Raw genomic sequence first — 18,151 nt, forward strand, 5'->3', positions numbered from 1 at the left:
AAAAAAGAATTGTTGCTCTACATAAAGATGGCGTAGGCTATAAGAAGATTGCCAAGACCCTGAAACTGAGCTGCAGTACGGTGGCCAAGACCATACAGCGGTTTAACAGGACAGGTTCCACTCAGAACAGGCCTCGCCATGGTCGACCAAAGAAGACCACTGTGAGATACTGTATATATTAAGTACTTTCCATTGAACATATCTGAATTGGATCTGTTTAACGGGCCTAGAAAAGCACAATAAAAGAAAAGTAATAAATATTGTTATATAAGTTTGTTATATTTGTACTATAACAATAAGCAACAAAAAATGTTATAGAAAACAATAAAAAGTTTTGTGATAGAGTATTACAAATTATAAATGATTTAAAAGTAGACTGAAAGTTCAATTTTGCAGAATCTGTGCTACTTTGTCTTTGTCAGAAAAAGGGGGCAAGTTTTCTTTACAAAAGAAGCTTTTCTTGTTTTTCTTTTAATGCATGTGTACATAGACTTCATGTGTACAAAACATCAGACATGCTTTACACTTAGGAATTTAATTTAATTCTACTTTAGATAATGTACAATGCAATAAATACTTAGTAATTATAAGCCATAATAATAATACCAGCCTTTTTATGATTTTAGCTTGCTATTTTTGTTGATCTGTATCTTTAAAATCATCACCCTGTTAAACTGAAATTATATGACATCTATCGATATTTTTATTTTTTGTGATAAACTGATCACTCTTCTCAGGTGGCAGTGTTGAAACCAGATGGTAAGACCCTGGAGACGGGGTCATGGACCAGAGCTGACTCTGGGAGTGAGGGCTCATCCTTGCAGCCTCAAAAGATTGTCACATTCCATGTGTCAGAGAACGGGGACACTCTGGTGCAGGAGGCGTTTGAGACAGCTACAGGGACCGTGGAGCAAGAGGAGACAACGGATGTGTCGCAAGAGGTGACACAGATTGGCATCGGTATATACGAGGGAGCAGATTTCAGTGTGGTGGAGCAGGCCTCCGAAGAGACCGCACACAGGTACTACTGAATGTCAAAAACAGCTGGTGTAATGTCTTTTAATGTCATATAAATCTTTTAAGATGATGCATGTGTTTGGCAGCAGTTTAGAGGAACCCTCAGCAGAGCCTCAGGTCATGGAAGTGAGCACTGAGCCCTTGTCCATCTCTACGCCTCTCAAAGAGAATAAAGAGAGGTTTTATTTGAGTTCAGGCTTGACAGATGGAGTTCTACAGCAGGTAGAGGTGAGACTCGGTTTTGTTACTTCACAGATCGAATAACCAACTGTGTTCCTTCCCAATGGAAAGATTACTTGACAGAATTCTCCTCCTGCAGCTAAGCAGTGAAACTCCAGGTTCCCCTCCTCTGTGTCCATCACCCCCTTCTCAACAGCTCAACACCAAACGCTTCTCCTGCCGCATCTGCATGGAGGCTTTCCACGGCCGCTCGGACATGGAGAACCACAAGAGGGCGCACATAGACCCCAAAACATTCAAATGCCCCGACTGTGACTTTACAGCACCTTCTTGGCCAGAAGTCAAGGTGTGTTGGTCATATGGTTTGAGTTTTAATTCAGTATCTATGACTTTTTCTGACCTCTACAAAACCTTTTTTTGTTGTGTTAAATGGTTTTTGTAATATATCTGTTTTTATAATCCTAGTCTCACATGGCCATGCATGCATATTTGAGGCCTCATAAATGTGTGTGTGTGTGTGTGTGTGTGTGTGATCATCAAACACATTCAAGACCTTCAGTTGTATGCTGAATGCCCTCTTCTGCCCTGTATTTTCTCAGGTCCAGTATATCATCTCTCAGGATGGAGTTCAGCATCTGCTCCCACGGGAATATGTGGTGCTATCTGAAGGAAACCACATTCAGGTTAGTATGTGCTCTTTCCATCATTCATAACCCCCCTTGGGAATTCCAGAATTCCTCATGGTTGTTGATGAACAGTTCTCTAATGGCTGGGAACAGACTCACCTGATCTGTTGCTGCAGCCTGAAACGCATTTTCATTATCATTTGTGGTCTGTAGGACGCTATATTTCATCATTATGACAAAAATAATTCTGATTGTGAATTGCAGATGGAGGATGGGCGGATCGCTCACATTCAGTATGAGCATGACGGGACGTTTCTGCAGGAGCAACAGGTTGAACCCAGAACTGATTACACATGTTTTTTTATATTACAGGTTATATTGCACTGCATTAAAGTTGTGTTTGAAGTACAGTAATTACAGCATGATAACTTTGATACTTTGAGCTGTTCATGTCTTCCTACTGGATTCTAAGGGACATAATGCTAAATGGCTCAATATGCAACTTTGTTGTCAATGACAGCATATGAAGCCTGAAATGCTGTTTTAATAAAGTGACATCACTCAGGAACATAATACCATTGAAAAGTTTTATGTTGGTAGGAAATTTTAATGTTTCTATGCTCCCTAAAGCTGCATTTATTTGATCAAAAATAGACAGTAATACTAATTTTATATATTTTATAAAATATATTTTATTATATTTTAAAATGTAATTTATTCCTGTAATGGTAGCTGAATTTTCAGTAGTCATTACTAAAGTCTTCAGTTTCACATGATCCTTCAAAAATCATTCTAATATGCTGATTTGCTGCTCAAGAAATTAATATTAATAATAATGTCTTATTATCAGTATTGAAAATAGTGCTTAATAGTTTTGTAGGAAACACACATTTTTTTCAGTATTCTTTGATAAATAGAAAGTTGAAATAGTAATCTTTTTTTAAAGCAGCACTATGTAACTTTTTCTGTGTTCAAAATTTGCAAATTGTATATAATGAGCGAGTACATCATGAATTCATCTTCCAAACCGCGTTTTTGTCTTATTCCGAATCACTACGGTACACTTATAATAAGTACTTATATTTGGACTATTGTAGCCTGGTCGGGTCCTCACCGCTGCGGAGTAACACATACCTGCGTGAATCGCCATAGACATAAACTCAGAGAAGCAGCTCCGGTTGGAATGTTCTTCCGCGGGATTTGTGCAGTTCTGTTTATTAACCGCTAGAGCGCCAAAAGTTACATAGTGCTGCTTTAACAATGTAATAGTCTTAACTGTCACTTTTGATCAGTTTAATGCACCATTCATTTGGATCATTGATTTCTTAAAAAAAAAAAAAGACCTCAAACTTTTTTTCAACATTACCTAACTGGCTTTAACAGTGAAAATGAATGTGATGCGTAATGTGTTGATTTAATCTGATTCATGAGTAAATCTCTTCTGTGTTGTGTGCCAGATTGCTCTGTCTCAGGATGGACAGATCCAGTACGTCCCCATCACTGCCGAGCAGCAGGTTGTCGCCCCTGAGGACCTGGAGGCAGCCGCCCATTCTGCTGTCACTGGTATGACATTACACCTTCACATTACCTAGGAGTTTTCTTCACTCAAAAACCAAGAACAGAAAGTTTTAATACTACAACCTTCTGGTGACGTTTAAGAGAATCAGAGATGATGTAAGTGATGTGTGTTTGTGTGCGTGTAGCTGTTGCAGATGCAGCCATGGCTCAGGCTCAGACGGTTTACACCGAGGCCACACCTGAACAACTGGAGCAGCTGCAGCAGCAGGGCATCCAGTATGACGTCATCACTTTTACTGAGGAGTAGAAACAAGACACACACACACACACACACACAGATCATCTCAGGCTTGTCTCAGATGACTGCAGTGGACACTGCAAACTCTGACGATCACAAGTAACAGTTGTCTTCTTCCTGAGTTATTCAGTAAGAGGGTGAATGTAGTTAGATCCTCTCTGAAAATTATACGACTCATGCCTTTGTAAATATTTAAAGCAATTTATCTTTGTGTGCCTACTGTGTTTTGCCTTGTAAAGAAAAAGAAACACAAAAGCCAAGAGCTGCCTGTATAGAAAATCCCTGTATTTAATTCTACGTGTCGCTGTGATGTACTACGATGGATGCTACTTCAGTGAGTGTGTAAACAGTAGACTGGAGGATTGATGTCACATTGTTATGAAACCGTTCTTAGCTGTAGCTGAAGTGCTGTGTAAAGGAGGGTTGATTATTTGTTTTCATTTTACGTGAAACGTACCGTTTCATCATTAGCTTCTTAAGTTTTAGAGATTTGTTTTTCTTTCAGATGGCTACAGAAATGAACTTAAAATGCATACCAAATAAATCACAACCTCTTTATCTGAACTGATTGTTGGTTTTCTTGAAGTCATCATGCTACAGTTCAGGTTTGACAAAGCTGTTGGACATGATAATAGGGAATGGAGTGTAATAGAATATGAAAACATGTAACATTAATTGCATGTGTACATTATTAAGACATCTTGCTGATTTTTCAAGAAGACATGAATACCAAGCTGTGTCAGGTTAGAAGAAATTTAGATGAACTTGTGATCAAATCAAAGTGTTAATGTTGTCTTCATCTCTTCTGCATTTGCATCTGCTTTTATGCTCCGTACCAAAGATCAGGTCCATCCCAATTAAAAGGTGGGTTTTTGTTCACTTGGTTGTGACATCAGCTTTAAAATTGAATATATCTTTGCAGAGATATGGTTAATAGGCTAATGTGTAATGTTGTGGTCTGTCATTGTATTTGCTCAGTTTCCACTGAATGTTCATTACAGTAAATGCAATTTTCATTTGTTTTACAGACCGAGGGTGGAGTTGATGTGACTTTCTATTGTATTTGATCATTTTGCAGATATAAGTATTAAATTTAACCCTGGATATTTATTTAACAGTGAATGATAAATCTTCTGTAGATGAGACCTTTGCAATTTCCAAAATATCATTTTTTTTTGTTAAGTGCTTGATTACCAACAAATACATTTTAACAACACCATCTGACAGCGAAACAAGGTGAGATTTCCTGTTAATTTATTTTCTCAGGTGTTCATCATGGTCTGGTATTTCAATAGTTTGTTCCTTAATTTGAAAAGAGATTAAAACAAAATGTTCAAAAGAGCCAGTCCAACTTTTTGGGAACATTTAGATCAAAGGGAAATATTAGATGGAAATTAATTTTCTTTCTTCTTGTTCTATTGAATAACAGTGAGAATGGTTCTTGTTTTTTATTTTTTTATTTGATGAAAATTATGAAGTAAAATCTGCCATTAGACTGAAAACATTTCTAGTACTGTATGTTTTTCTATATTTAAAATAAATACCAGGATTGTTGTAGATAAATTATAAAAATGTTTATGAATTAACCTTAATTGTTTTACTTGTACTTAAGTAGCTGTACTAAATGTACCTTTATCAATAATAAAATAATTTTATAATTATCATAATAATACTACAAATGAAATGATGTCAAGCAGCAGTAAACAATTGGATTGTCTATAATCTCTATTTTTAAGAGATATTAATGTTCAGTGAATGTTTTTCAGGAATGAATCCAACAGCAGGGCTCTGTTTGCTTTATTCATCAGAGGAAATTATTTTAAAATATTTCTTTCAATCATATTGTAATAGTTATGAAAAAGCTTGCTGCATGTTTGATCAGTCGGAGTGCTTCCTCTTAATAATAGAGGACAAGTTGCCTCCCTGTATAGAGGAAGAATATTCATCACTAATTATGATGGAGAATTTGAAGTAAAAATGACGAACCTGAGCATAATGGATGCTGGCAGATACAGATGTGGTGTCAGAGGCTTCCCTGCCACCTATCAAGATGTTCAAGTTACAGTTTCTGGTAAGACTTGGAACCACTTCTAAATTAAAGCTTCTGCGTTCATTGATTAATCATTCGGAAATCTGAAGCATCATAAATGAGAAACAGTACTATCTGTCTTATATGCTATGTGTTGGTCATGCTCATTTGGAGCTTGTATTCTTATAATTGTTAAATAATAAATTGTGAAAAATATTATATTCTTCATTAAAAGGCTCAGTGGCATAAACAAACCTCCCCTACCAACAAAGTTGCCCATTAAACCAGCAGTCTGGACCCCTTACAGCCGTCGTTTTTGAGAACGACACAAGAGAAACTCACATAGCTTATATGAAGCCCTTAAAACTGCAACTCTTCAAGGGACGGGTCACCCAAAAATTCTCATCCTTATGTTGTTCCATGACTCACTTTCTTCTGCAGAACACAAAAGAAGATATTTTGAAGAATGTTGGGGTCCAAATAGTAAAAAATAAAATAAGAAATAATTCATTCTAAATTATTCTAATTTTCTTTTGCGTTCCGCAGACGAAAGACAGTCAAACAGGTGTAGAATGACATTAGGTAGAGTAAATGACGATTTTGGATGAATTTCCTCTTAATATTCATTAACCTCTTTAACATAACATGTTAATCAGTGACAGCTGGAGAACATCCTACAAGCTAGCTGCTGTTCTCAGTAGTGTGGTGTTTGCTGTCGTCTCTGCGACACTGCTTGTGTTTCTTCTAAAGACTTGGAAGAAGAAATCCACAGGTTGGTAGAACCAAAATGCTCAGCAAATTTGAATATAATGTGACCGATTCTTAAATCTAATGAATGAACATAATATATGATTTTCACACTCAGGTAAATATGGAACTTGCTGTCCTCTCGACACCATTGTGGTAAGCGGTTTATGCATCTGAAAGAGGCACAGTGAAATCACTGAGGTACAGCTTCTGCTTCCGTTTTACAAGAATCACTATAAACAGGTTCAAAACCCTCAGTCAGATGGACTCATGATCAAATCCCAGTCTGACAGTATTTGTCTCCATCTCTTCTTCTGTCTTCCATTGCCCAGGTCCAGTATGTGAGTTCAACGTTTACATCTTGTGATGCACTCTCAAGGCAACCACGTTCAGGTTACACTTTAAAAAATGCTTCTTCAATTAGTTATAACCACTTAAAATTTATTGAGGTAACTATCCAGCTTAACTAAAGTTAACTAAACTTTTAATTTTAATTTCAAGCATGAACACTGACTTTTTTGTAGTTAAAATGATAGGATAACTCATCTTTTTTAGCATGTGCTATTTGGCACAGTGTATCCGTAACCACAATTTCTGCTGAATGTTTTCCTTCATAATTCTGCAGGAACTGTAGATGTAAATTGTGTAGCTTAATAGTATAGTGCTATTTTGTCTTTTTCTTTCATTACAAACACTATAGGTGACTTACTGTAAAAAAAAAATGTAGTCTAGTAGTAATTACCAATTATATTGTGATTCCTGTTTGAAATGTTCTGTAACAGCAGTTTGAAAAACATTTACTGTTTCACTCTTGGCCTGTATGTTACAGCTTCATCAATGAAACAATATAAATTGTAACTGTGATTTTCTTCTCACAATGACTATGAGAATGATGATTCTGCATGCAGCAGGTTGGACATAGAAAAACACAAGAAAACAAACACTATAGGTGACTTACTGTAAAAAAAAAAAATGTAGTCTAGTAGTAATTACCAATTATAATGGGATTCCTGTTTGAAATGTTCTGTAACAGCAGTTTGAAAAACATTTACTGTTTCACTCTTGGCCTGTATGTTACAGCTTCATCAATGAAACAATATAAATTGTAACTGTGATTTTCTTCTCACAATGACTATGAGAATGATGATTCTGCATGCAGCAGGTTGGACATAGAAAAACACAAGAAAACATTTTTAAATCTCTTCTTTGTCAGTTTCTTGATTGATAGAGACAGTAGCCTGTGTCTCACTCTCAGAAAAAAAGGTACAACAGCTGTCACTGGGGCGGTACCTTTTCAAAAGGTACACTTTTGTATAAATACCAGGATTGTTGTAGATAAATTATAAAAATGTTTATGAATTAACCTTAATTGTTTTACTTGTACTTAAGTAGCTGTACTAAATGTACCTTTATCAATAATAAAATAATTTTATAATTATCATAATAATACTACAAATGAAATGATGTCAAGCAGCAGTAAACAATTGGATTGTCTATAATCTCTATTTTTAAGAGATATTAATGTTCAGTGAATGTTTTTCAGGAATGAATCCAACAGCAGGGCTCTGTTTGCTTTATTCATCAGAGGAAATTATTTTAAAATATTTCTTTCAATCATATTGTAATAGTTATGAAAAAGCTTGCTGCATGTTTGATCAGTCGGAGTGCTTCCTCTTAATAATAGAGGACAAGTTGCCTCCCTGTATAGAGGAAGAATATTCATCACTAATTATGATGGAGAATTTGAAGTAAAAATGACGAACCTGAGCATAATGGATGCTGGCAGATACAGATGTGGTGTCAGAGGCTTCCCTGCCACCTATCAAGATGTTCAAGTTACAGTTTCTGGTAAGACTTGGAACCACTTCTAAATTAAAGCTTCTGCGTTCATTGATTAATCATTCGGAAATCTGAAGCATCATAAATGAGAAACAGTACTATCTGTCTTATATGCTATGTGTTGGTCATGCTCATTTGGAGCTTGTATTCTTATAATTGTTAAATAATAAATTGTGAAAAATATTATATTCTTCATTAAAAGGCTCAGTGGCATAAACAAACCTCCCCTACCAACAAAGTTGCCCATTAAACCAGCAGTCTGGACCCCTTACAGCCGTCGTTTTTGAGAACGACACAAGAGAAACTCACATAGCTTATATGAAGCCCTTAAAACTGCAACTCTTCAAGGGACGGGTCACCCAAAAATTCTCATCCTTATGTTGTTCCATGACTCACTTTCTTCTGCAGAACACAAAAGAAGATATTTTGAAGAATGTTGGGGTCCAAATAGTAAAAAATAAAATAAGAAATAATTCATTCTAAATTATTCTAATTTTCTTTTGCGTTCCGCAGACGAAAGACAGTCAAACAGGTGTAGAATGACATTAGGTAGAGTAAATGACGATTTTGGATGAATTTCCTCTTAATATTCATTAACCTCTTTAACATAACATGTTAATCAGTGACAGCTGGAGAACATCCTACAAGCTAGCTGCTGTTCTCAGTAGTGTGGTGTTTGCTGTCGTCTCTGCGACACTGCTTGTGTTTCTTCTAAAGACTTGGAAGAAGAAATCCACAGGTTGGTAGAACCAAAATGCTCAGCAAATTTGAATATAATGTGACCGATTCTTAAATCTAATGAATGAACATAATATATGATTTTCACACTCAGGTAAATATGGAACTTGCTGTCCTCTCGACACCATTGTGGTAAGCGGTTTATGCATCTGAAAGAGGCACAGTGAAATCACTGAGGTACAGCTTCTGCTTCCGTTTTACAAGAATCACTATAAACAGGTTCAAAACCCTCAGTCAGATGGACTCATGATCAAATCCCAGTCTGACAGTATTTGTCTCCATCTCTTCTTCTGTCTTCCATTGCCCAGGTCCAGTATGTGAGTTCAACGTTTACATCTTGTGATGCACTCTCAAGGCAACCACGTTCAGGTTACACTTTAAAAAATGCTTCTTCAATTAGTTATAACCACTTAAAATTTATTGAGGTAACTATCCAGCTTAACTAAAGTTAACTAAACTTTTAATTTTAATTTCAAGCATGAACACTGACTTTTTTGTAGTTAAAATGATAGGATAACTCATCTTTTTTAGCATGTGCTATTTGGCACAGTGTATCCGTAACCACAATTTCTGCTGAATGTTTTCCTTCATAATTCTGCAGGAACTGTAGATGTAAATTGTGTAGCTTAATAGTATAGTGCTATTTTGTCTTTTTCTTTCATTACAAACACTATAGGTGACTTACTGTAAAAAAAAAAAATGTAGTCTAGTAGTAATTACCAATTATAATGGGATTCCTGTTTGAAATGTTCTGTAACAGCAGTTTGAAAAACATTTACTGTTTCACTCTTGGCCTGTATGTTACAGCTTCATCAATGAAACAATATAAATTGTAACTGTGATTTTCTTCTCACAATGACTATGAGAATGATGATTCTGCATGCAGCAGGTTGGACATAGAAAAACACAAGAAAACATTTTTAAATCTCTTCTTTGTCAGTTTCTTGATTGATAGAGACAGTAGCCTGTGTCTCACTCTCAGAAAAAAAGGTACAACAGCTGTCACTGGGGCGGTACCTTTTCAAAAGGTACACTTTTGTACATTTTAGGTACTAATATGTACACTTTAGGTACTAATATATACCTTTAAGGTACCATTATGGACTCTTTTGGTACAAAGGTGTGCCTTTTGAAAAGGTACCGCCCCAGTGACAACTTTTGTACCTTTTTTCTGAGAGTGTATTATCATCAAACTAGTATGGCCTTTAACCATTTACCCAATAAAGTTGATCCCTTAAATGTTCAGTCACCAGAATATTCAGTTCTATAACATTCTCAAATGCTTGAATGATAACTGAGGGATGAAAACAACTGACACGTAGAGACCAGAGGTGATGTAAATCAAAGAAGGAAAAAATCTGTGAATGAATGAATGAATGAATGAATACGTTTGACATTTTACAGACAGATTTGACAGACTGTTTCTAATGACAGATACAAAAAAGTTATTGTCAAGACCAGAGGTGATGTAAATCAAAGAAGGAAAAATCTGTGAATGAATGAATGAATGAATGAATGAATACGTTTGACATTTTACAGACAGATTTGACAGACTGTTTCTAATGACAGATACAAAAAAGTTATTGTCAGCTTTATAGAAAATAAGTATTTGACACAATTTATTTATATTTTCCACTGTATAAATGAGACATTATTCATTCAAATATATAGCTGTAGGCTATATATATATAGCTTAGAGGTAGCATGGCAACCTGTGATGTAAATGATGATTATATGTGTTTATCTGACAGAATTAGCAAGACTTTAGAGGCCACTGCTTTGCTACTTTAAGCAGCACAACCAAAACACACCAATTGTGAGAATGTATTTAACAATATTTTGTGACAATCTGCGCTGTAGCTAAATTGTTCATGACAATTTATCATTTGTTCTCATTTAATGCAAGCATCACGTATTGTAATTTGGTGGTGTGATTGAGGGCATGATGGAGAACTTGAACTCGACTGGCATTCTACACTCTTAAAAATAAAGGTGCTTCACGATGCCATAGAAGAACCTTTTTGTCTAAATGGTTCCATAAAGAACCTTTAACATCTGAAGAACCTTTCTGTTTCCCAAAAGGTTCTTTGTGGCGAAATAAGGTTCTTCAGATTACAAAAACGCAAGAAAGAGATGGTTCTTTAAAGAACCTTTGACTGAATGGTTCTTTGTGGAACCAAAAATTGTTCTTCTATGGCATCGCTTGAAGAACCTTTTGAAGCACCTTGAGTGTAAGTTCAGACATACACTGCTTATGATGAACAAAGGTCTTTCAAACTCTATTCAAGCCCAACAGACAATTTAAAAGTAACATTTCTACTTATCATGACGATAGAAGACTTCGTTTTTATATATACAACTTTGATGTGGTTGACCTATAAGGACATAGAAACACACAGGATGACAACTTGTTATGCAATAATTATAATGGCAATAATTTTATTTTGGATGAACAGAGAAAGTTTCAGGTATGCAACTGTAGTTAGATGTTGAAAATCAGTGAAAACCAGATTTTGCAATCCTGTACTTCTTTATATAGTAGCAGTTAGACCCATCAAAATCCAGCAATAGTCTTTGAGCGAGGCAACATGAACATGTGGTGACGCATGTCGTGTGTAATGCATTATGTTAGTATTGAATAGGATTTAAGGGACACTGGGTTAATCAAGGCCACTCAAATGAATCAAGACTAGGTCTACCACCTTCCACAAACCATACCAATAAATTCTGCAATGTCATTTTATGGCACCCTTGCTTTGTCTTCATCCAGGTCCTAGGCAGTGTGTTGACCTGTCCATAGCAGGTCTCAGAGGTGAAGAGAATCCATTGCATTCACTGCAGCGTTTAGAGGAACAGTCTTTCATTTTATTATTATTGCAAATTCTCTGAACTGAAACTCAGATTGAACCGGTCATACAGAAGTGTTAGAGACTGTTAAACAGAAGTGAAACTTAAAAAAGGGCAGTCATATAGTCATATTTTCTTTATAAATCTTTAAATAGAAAATTACCGTGACTGTTGTGTGCACCAAGTGATATGTTTAGTTAGCCTGCTAATTTAATATTGACCACCATTCTCAAAATCAAACTGGTGATTATTCAAGGTTGGTTTACAAACAGTTGTGTTTATATTTTATTTTATTATTGTATTTAAATTTTTTGTATAGAACTTTTCAAAATTAATTTGTAATATTACAATAGTATGGCATTTTATGGCATTTCTACAGTTATTTTGGTGTCTTTACTGGACAAATATAGTAATCATAATATTTTTTTATATAAGCATCAGATATTTAACATGAAACGTGTTTGTTTCACATACACACACCCAGCATATACTCACACAGTGAGAAAAGCACAAAGACCACTCAGACTGATAATAATTTAATTACCATAATTAAGCTTTCAACAAATTCACAGCATACTGAAGAAAATATGATTCCCGACTAAGCACATTCCTTACAAGATGTCTGTTTGCATGTGTTCTCACGTAAAGGTGATGAAACTAACTTTGTTTTTTACTATCAAGTGTAGTGGATGCCAAGGTAAACCAGTGATTCTGAGGTAGACCTTGTGCCACGGTGGATAATGTATGTCAGCGTTTCTGGGACAGCTGGATAACAGCATTTTTGTAGTGCAAAGTGCATGAGAGTGAAAAATGAACATGACCAGAATGGTGCTATGGCACTTGTTATTAATCTTCTTGTGCTGTTCCTTTTCAAGTATTCCCCACCTTCATTTGTCTCTTTCTCACATGTTTCCAGTGTTAAAAGTCTATGTTTTTGAAGTCGCTGGTACAGCGATATCTGTTGTCGCTGTACCTGGTGCAGACCAGATGTGGCAGGCAGGGGCAAGTGTGATGTTGTCTCTTGCCAGGGAAGGGAACCTGGAATTGGAAATGGACTTTTAGATCAGCAATGCATAGATTATGAAAACATAAATTGTGAATTATTTACATTTTGTGTGTATATTTTTAAGTCTGCCAGCTGTAAAGATATCATTTTACTTCAATCTTTTCAGCCGTTAGATTAGCTAATCAAGATACATTACAAAACTCTATAGGCTTAGGTTTCTGTTTAAGGATCTTGTCAGTTTTACTAATCATCAATGAGTCACAGACACCCTCCAAATCCGTTTCTCTTCACCATGTAACCTCAGCTGAATGGCAAAGCTTCTGTATCTCCGTATCAGTCTGAGACTGTCCGACAGAGTGATAAACAGCCCATCTGTGAGACATTCGATCGATATCAGTTACTCTTATCAGCAGATTCTTTTAAAGCCTTTCTCACTCATCTCTGGCAGTCACCCATGTTTACTCCACGATCCGATCAGCTGTTTAAAATGAGATTGCAAACTTGTTTCCAATGTGTTTCTTTTTTTAAGTTAAAAGCAAACAGCTCCCAATGACGAAAAGAACGAAACTCATACAGGTTGGGAACAACTTGAGGCTGGGTAAATTATTTTAATTTTTGGGTAAACTATCCCTTTAAGAGTTCTTTGACCGTCTGTATAAGCTGTATTGTCCGGTCTGACTAGTCTAAGATAAAATTGTCTTTCTCTTTTGATCTTTAATCTCTGTGTATCTCCTGGTTTCTATTTTTTTCTTTCAGTTCTTATAACAGTTAGGCCTGGGTTGCCTCAGGTCAGCCAGTCAAATCACTGCTTTCCTATTCCAGAGGGGCTGTGTGTATCTGTATACCTTGTGGCTGTACGGGTGGCATTCGTCTCCTTCCAGCCCCTGTGGTGTGCACATACGCAGGCCCCTGAGCCACAGACTCACAGCACAGCACAGACCCACACCACACTGCACATCCCTGTCACATGCCTGACACACAAACACAACACAACATCAGTCACTTACGGTATGGCATTCATTCAGTGCATATAAGATCTTGCCCTGCATGGCTTTGTTAAAGTCTTTGTTAAGGTTAATTTGTACTAATGATAGAGTATTTGCTTTTTTAATGTATCTACGTTACCCCATGCCAAGAGTGCAAAATAGATTATTTTATTAAACAGATTTATAAATAAATTTAAATTATGCTTCTCTCTTCTGCTCAGGTGTCTCATTAAAGAGAGAGGAAGCTACTTTCTTGGTAAGTCTCTTTTCACACACCCCTGTAAAAAATTATATGATCAATAAAAATTAACCATTTAAGTGAATCTGTGCAATAGTAATATTTAATATTCTACATGAAATGAAAATGCTAAACGATATGCAGTTAAATATAGAGTTAAATGGAGGATGTTAATTGAGGATGTTGGGGCTGTAAAAGTATAGAGCAAAAAAGGTTGGGGGAAAAACTGATAAAATGCAGAACAATATGTGATAGAAATGCCAAATGAATTAGGCATTATGTAGGAAAATGTGGAAAAATGTTAAAACATTTTCAAAGATTTGATTATAAAGAAATTGTTTATATTATTAATATATATAAAAAAAATCTAATACAATTAAATTTAATTTGACATATATTGGCTTATGAGCAAACATGCTTTTTAAACAATTAGCCTGAACAAGCAAAATTAAGGCAAAACATAAATGAACTGAATCTATTATGGGGACAAGAAAACATGCCGCTTACTTTTTACCATTAACTATTGAAATTTATTATCAAAACCAGCTAAACACGATTGATTATGTATAATTGCATAAATAAATGATCGATTCAATTAAGACCATTAAATAATACAATGAAATTGAATAAAAGTAAATCCTGTGAGATGATTGATCAGACTTACCCCTGTGATGACGGCACATCTGCACCAGCTCAGGGACAGCAGGAGCACAGACAGAATCAACACCCTGCTCATAGCAGCAGCGGGACACAAACACACACCACGGAACACTAAGAGCTTGATCGTTCTTTTTTTGTGTTGTTCTAATTCTCCCTATTGATCTCTATTCTGTCCTGTGGAGCTCCTGGAGGATTCAGTATGGCCCTGAGATGATTTCACTTCTCTGCTGTTCTTGTCCTCCTGTCTCAGAGCGTGGAGTCTTTGGTAACTTCTGAAATAAGGTCTGAGGTCTGACTCTGTCTCTCTCTTTCTTTCTCCATCTCTCTTTCTCTTTATCTCCCCTCGCCCCTCTCTTACCCCCACCCACCCACACCTCCGCAGGGACTTTGTCATCTCTTATGTATGACGCTGGACCGGATGATGGAGAAGAGACCTCACTGGACGTTTCACTGTAAGCATATCCTTCCTAATGACACCAGCTAGAGTAGCACATTTTTCATTGGATTTGTGTGGTTATAAATCAGCTGAGTTAAATTTAGAACAGCATTATTTGCCACTCTTTTTTTTGTCTTATATGCCCCCAAAGCCCCATCAATAAGCCTCAAGCACCCCTTCATTCTGAAATGTGCTTATATTGTCAACTCATTTTATACTGAATATCATTTAAAATAAGAAGTTATTTTACAATTTAATAAAATCACAGCTGATATATGAGTGGGAAAAAAAGGTTTACATATATTCTGGTATGAGTGTTGTCCACACTAATTTATAAGAACACACAAAACAATATTTTGTTTATTCACTTTTTATTTTATTTCCTTAAAATTACTTTTTTAAATCTATTTTTTTCTCTTTTATAGTTTTAACAAATCAAAATCTTTCCAAGTACCCCTGGGAATCACTGGAGCTCAAACCGCTATAAAATATTTCAGTAAATCCTCCAGTTTAATGTTTATAGTGTTTTATTTATTTATTATTTAGATTATCAAATGTATTTTTGCTTGCCAAAACACATTTTAAATATATGCTATGTCGCAAAAAGTTAAGCTCAATGAAATATATTTTTGAAATAAAAAATATATTTAGTTTCAACCTTCATATTATAAAATATATTTCAATATGCATTCATGTATTTTAGGGGCAAGAAAATACATTTCCAGTCTTCCAGTAGCCTCCATTTAGGCTAAAGCTAAAAACTTTGGGCTATATATACATAAGTGGTTTAATAATATTTATTAATTTTTTTAATATTGTAATACTGTATGTTCCTTGCTTATTTTTATTCAAATATGTAACACGTGTTATAGAATACAAATAAAGGTTTACATTAAATGTGACATGTGAATGTATTTTGCTGGATTGTAATGTATGGAGAGCAAAGTATATTTTTAAATGCTTTTTAAAATATATATTAATATTTTTTAAATATATTTAATATAAAAATTTATATATTTTTGGCTTTTTTTTTGTATATTTGAAAATACTTTTTTCCCCTGCCATATGGGTAATTTTAGTAGTTTAGTAGTATTTGCGTAAATTCCATAATTTATGCAACTTTTAAATGAATATTTTAGGTATATTTGTATATTTTAAAATATGACAGGATTTGTAATGATGTAAGAGCTAAGAGAGTAAGAGGAGTCTGAAATTCTCAAACAATAATTTGAAAATATATTTTCAAAATGATTTACTCTATTATCAAAAAGTAATAGTTCCTCGCACCTTCATCATCCAATATCCTCTATGCATCCGGTTTAATGCACAGCTTGTTAAAGTCATTTCAGTTTTTTCCCCGTTCCCTCATTCACTTCTCCACTAGGCACTTGTTCATTTTACAGGACTCCACGAGCCATAATTATCACCTTCTCATTTGAATCATTAGGATTCATCACCCTTTACAGTGCCAATGTAACGTCAGACTTGCAGCCAAGTTTCAGAGTACCAACACAAGTCAAGTAAGTTCATAGGAAATGAGTCATCAGCGCAAGGGGTTGACGAGAGAAACATTTATTTTTGCTTCCTGACAATATGATGCAGCTCGCAGGTAAATCACAACAAATTAAGCACTTGTCAATTCATTTGAGACGTTTAAGCCTACAGTCACTTCATGACATAATATGCACTGTCATTCACTGACAATTTCCTATTTACAAGTCTTAAATGTGCCAGTCAGGCACAGACGGTTAAAAGCATTCGACATCATGTCCTCTCAAGCCTGAAAACTTCCTTGACCCAGCAGTAACAAGAGTAATTACATCTCATCATGGACGCATAAGCCCTACTCACTACAAACAGTATGTTTCACATGAAGTGACTCTTTAAAAATAAGGACTCTTCAATTTCTCGTGTCAAGTTCAACCTGGTCTTGTCTTTCTGCTTTTGCCGCCATAAGGTCATCGGAAAGGCCTACAAGGCATCGCTGCGCCCGCGGAAATTCACACAAAGCTCTGCAGTTTTATGCAGAATTGGAACGCCTTCCATTCATAAAAGCTGTTAGCATGTTTGTTTATAAGTATTTTAATCGTGCTTTCAGCTAACAATACATATGACATCTTACATGGCCTTATAAAAGCCTTATACAGGCATCTTATAAAGTCCAGCACGCTCTTTTTATCAGTGTCAGAACTAACAAATGAAAATGTGGATATAGCCTGTATGAACTGCTGATCATCAAAGCCCTAGGGATGGAGATACGTGATGAAACGCAGCTATACAGAATCAATGAGCTTACTTGAAATTATAGCTAAATAAAATATCCGACTTGACGGCAATTAGAGTGAAGGATAGCGGGGTGGAAAATGTCAGTCCTATCTGTTGGGATTTGATTTACGTTTAGCGAGAGCATGAAAATGCCATTGGTTAGTCAGCAGTGCATTACTTGACTGCAGTGAAAGTGATGGATGTCACTGACGCCCAGGCCACATAATTACATTGCAACTTTTTGCCCTGTCAGCAGACCAACTTGGCTCTAACTGCACAGGACTGGGAAGAAATCATCAAGCGTTGCCGGCAGGGGAGAATCCAAGTTAGCTAAAAGAGCCTGAAAGCTGTTAAGCATAACTTCATAATAAATGCAGTTTGAAAACTGAGCCAAAAAAGGAAAGAAAATTGTTTAATTGTTTAAATTAAATTGAATTTTAAATTCAATTATTAATGCATAGCCTATAATTTTTTATATTAATATTCACTCAGTAATTATTGATAAATTATTTATTTATCCTGCACACACTAATAACGTGCCATTTTTGACAAAATAATCCCATTAATTAATGTCTGTCTTTTGCAGTAGCAGTAGTATGTCAAATGGACCTCATATCAAAACTGTGATATCCATAAATAAAAGGCTGCATACATTCTGGAAACATTAACCTGATCGGATGGGCTCTAGAGGGACAGAAATGGTCGATGTTGCTCTGCCTCA

At 35.6% G+C, this 18,151-nt stretch overlaps 2 protein-coding genes across 2 annotated transcripts in view; one reads left to right on the forward strand and one right to left on the reverse strand.

Annotated features, from left to right (window-relative positions):
- The window catches only part of LOC107668002 (zinc finger protein 335-like), a 16,896-nt gene extending 12,712 nt beyond the window's left edge, over nucleotides 1-4,184 (forward strand). Inside the window, exons 18-25 of the mRNA XM_016459732.1 lie at nucleotides 738-1,021; nucleotides 1,104-1,245; nucleotides 1,337-1,543; nucleotides 1,663-1,704; nucleotides 1,797-1,880; nucleotides 2,088-2,153; nucleotides 3,281-3,386; nucleotides 3,527-4,184. Of these exons, the coding sequence (XP_016315218.1) occupies nucleotides 738-1,021; nucleotides 1,104-1,245; nucleotides 1,337-1,543; nucleotides 1,663-1,704; nucleotides 1,797-1,880; nucleotides 2,088-2,153; nucleotides 3,281-3,386; nucleotides 3,527-3,648 (1,053 nt within the window). The 3' untranslated portion in view covers nucleotides 3,649-4,184. The remainder of the gene's footprint in view (nucleotides 1-737; nucleotides 1,022-1,103; nucleotides 1,246-1,336; nucleotides 1,544-1,662; nucleotides 1,705-1,796; nucleotides 1,881-2,087; nucleotides 2,154-3,280; nucleotides 3,387-3,526) is intronic.
- Nucleotides 4,185-12,437: 8,253 nt separating this feature from the next.
- On the reverse strand, nucleotides 12,438-15,023 carry LOC107668020 (prokineticin-1-like). Its single transcript, XM_016459751.1, has 3 exons — nucleotides 14,734-15,023; nucleotides 13,691-13,816; nucleotides 12,438-12,877 (listed from the first exon to the last, which is right to left on the reverse strand). The coding sequence occupies exons 1-3, from the start codon at nucleotides 14,803-14,805 to the stop codon at nucleotides 12,758-12,760; spliced, it is 318 nt and encodes a 105-aa protein (XP_016315237.1). The 5' UTR covers nucleotides 14,806-15,023; the 3' UTR covers nucleotides 12,438-12,757.
- Between the last annotated feature and the right edge of the window lie 3,128 nt (nucleotides 15,024-18,151).

This window comes from Sinocyclocheilus anshuiensis, unplaced genomic scaffold (assembly GCF_001515605.1).
Source record: "Sinocyclocheilus anshuiensis isolate Anshui unplaced genomic scaffold, SAMN03320099.WGS_v1.1 scaffold1024, whole genome shotgun sequence".
Lineage (NCBI taxonomy): Eukaryota > Metazoa > Chordata > Actinopteri > Cypriniformes > Cyprinidae > Sinocyclocheilus > Sinocyclocheilus anshuiensis.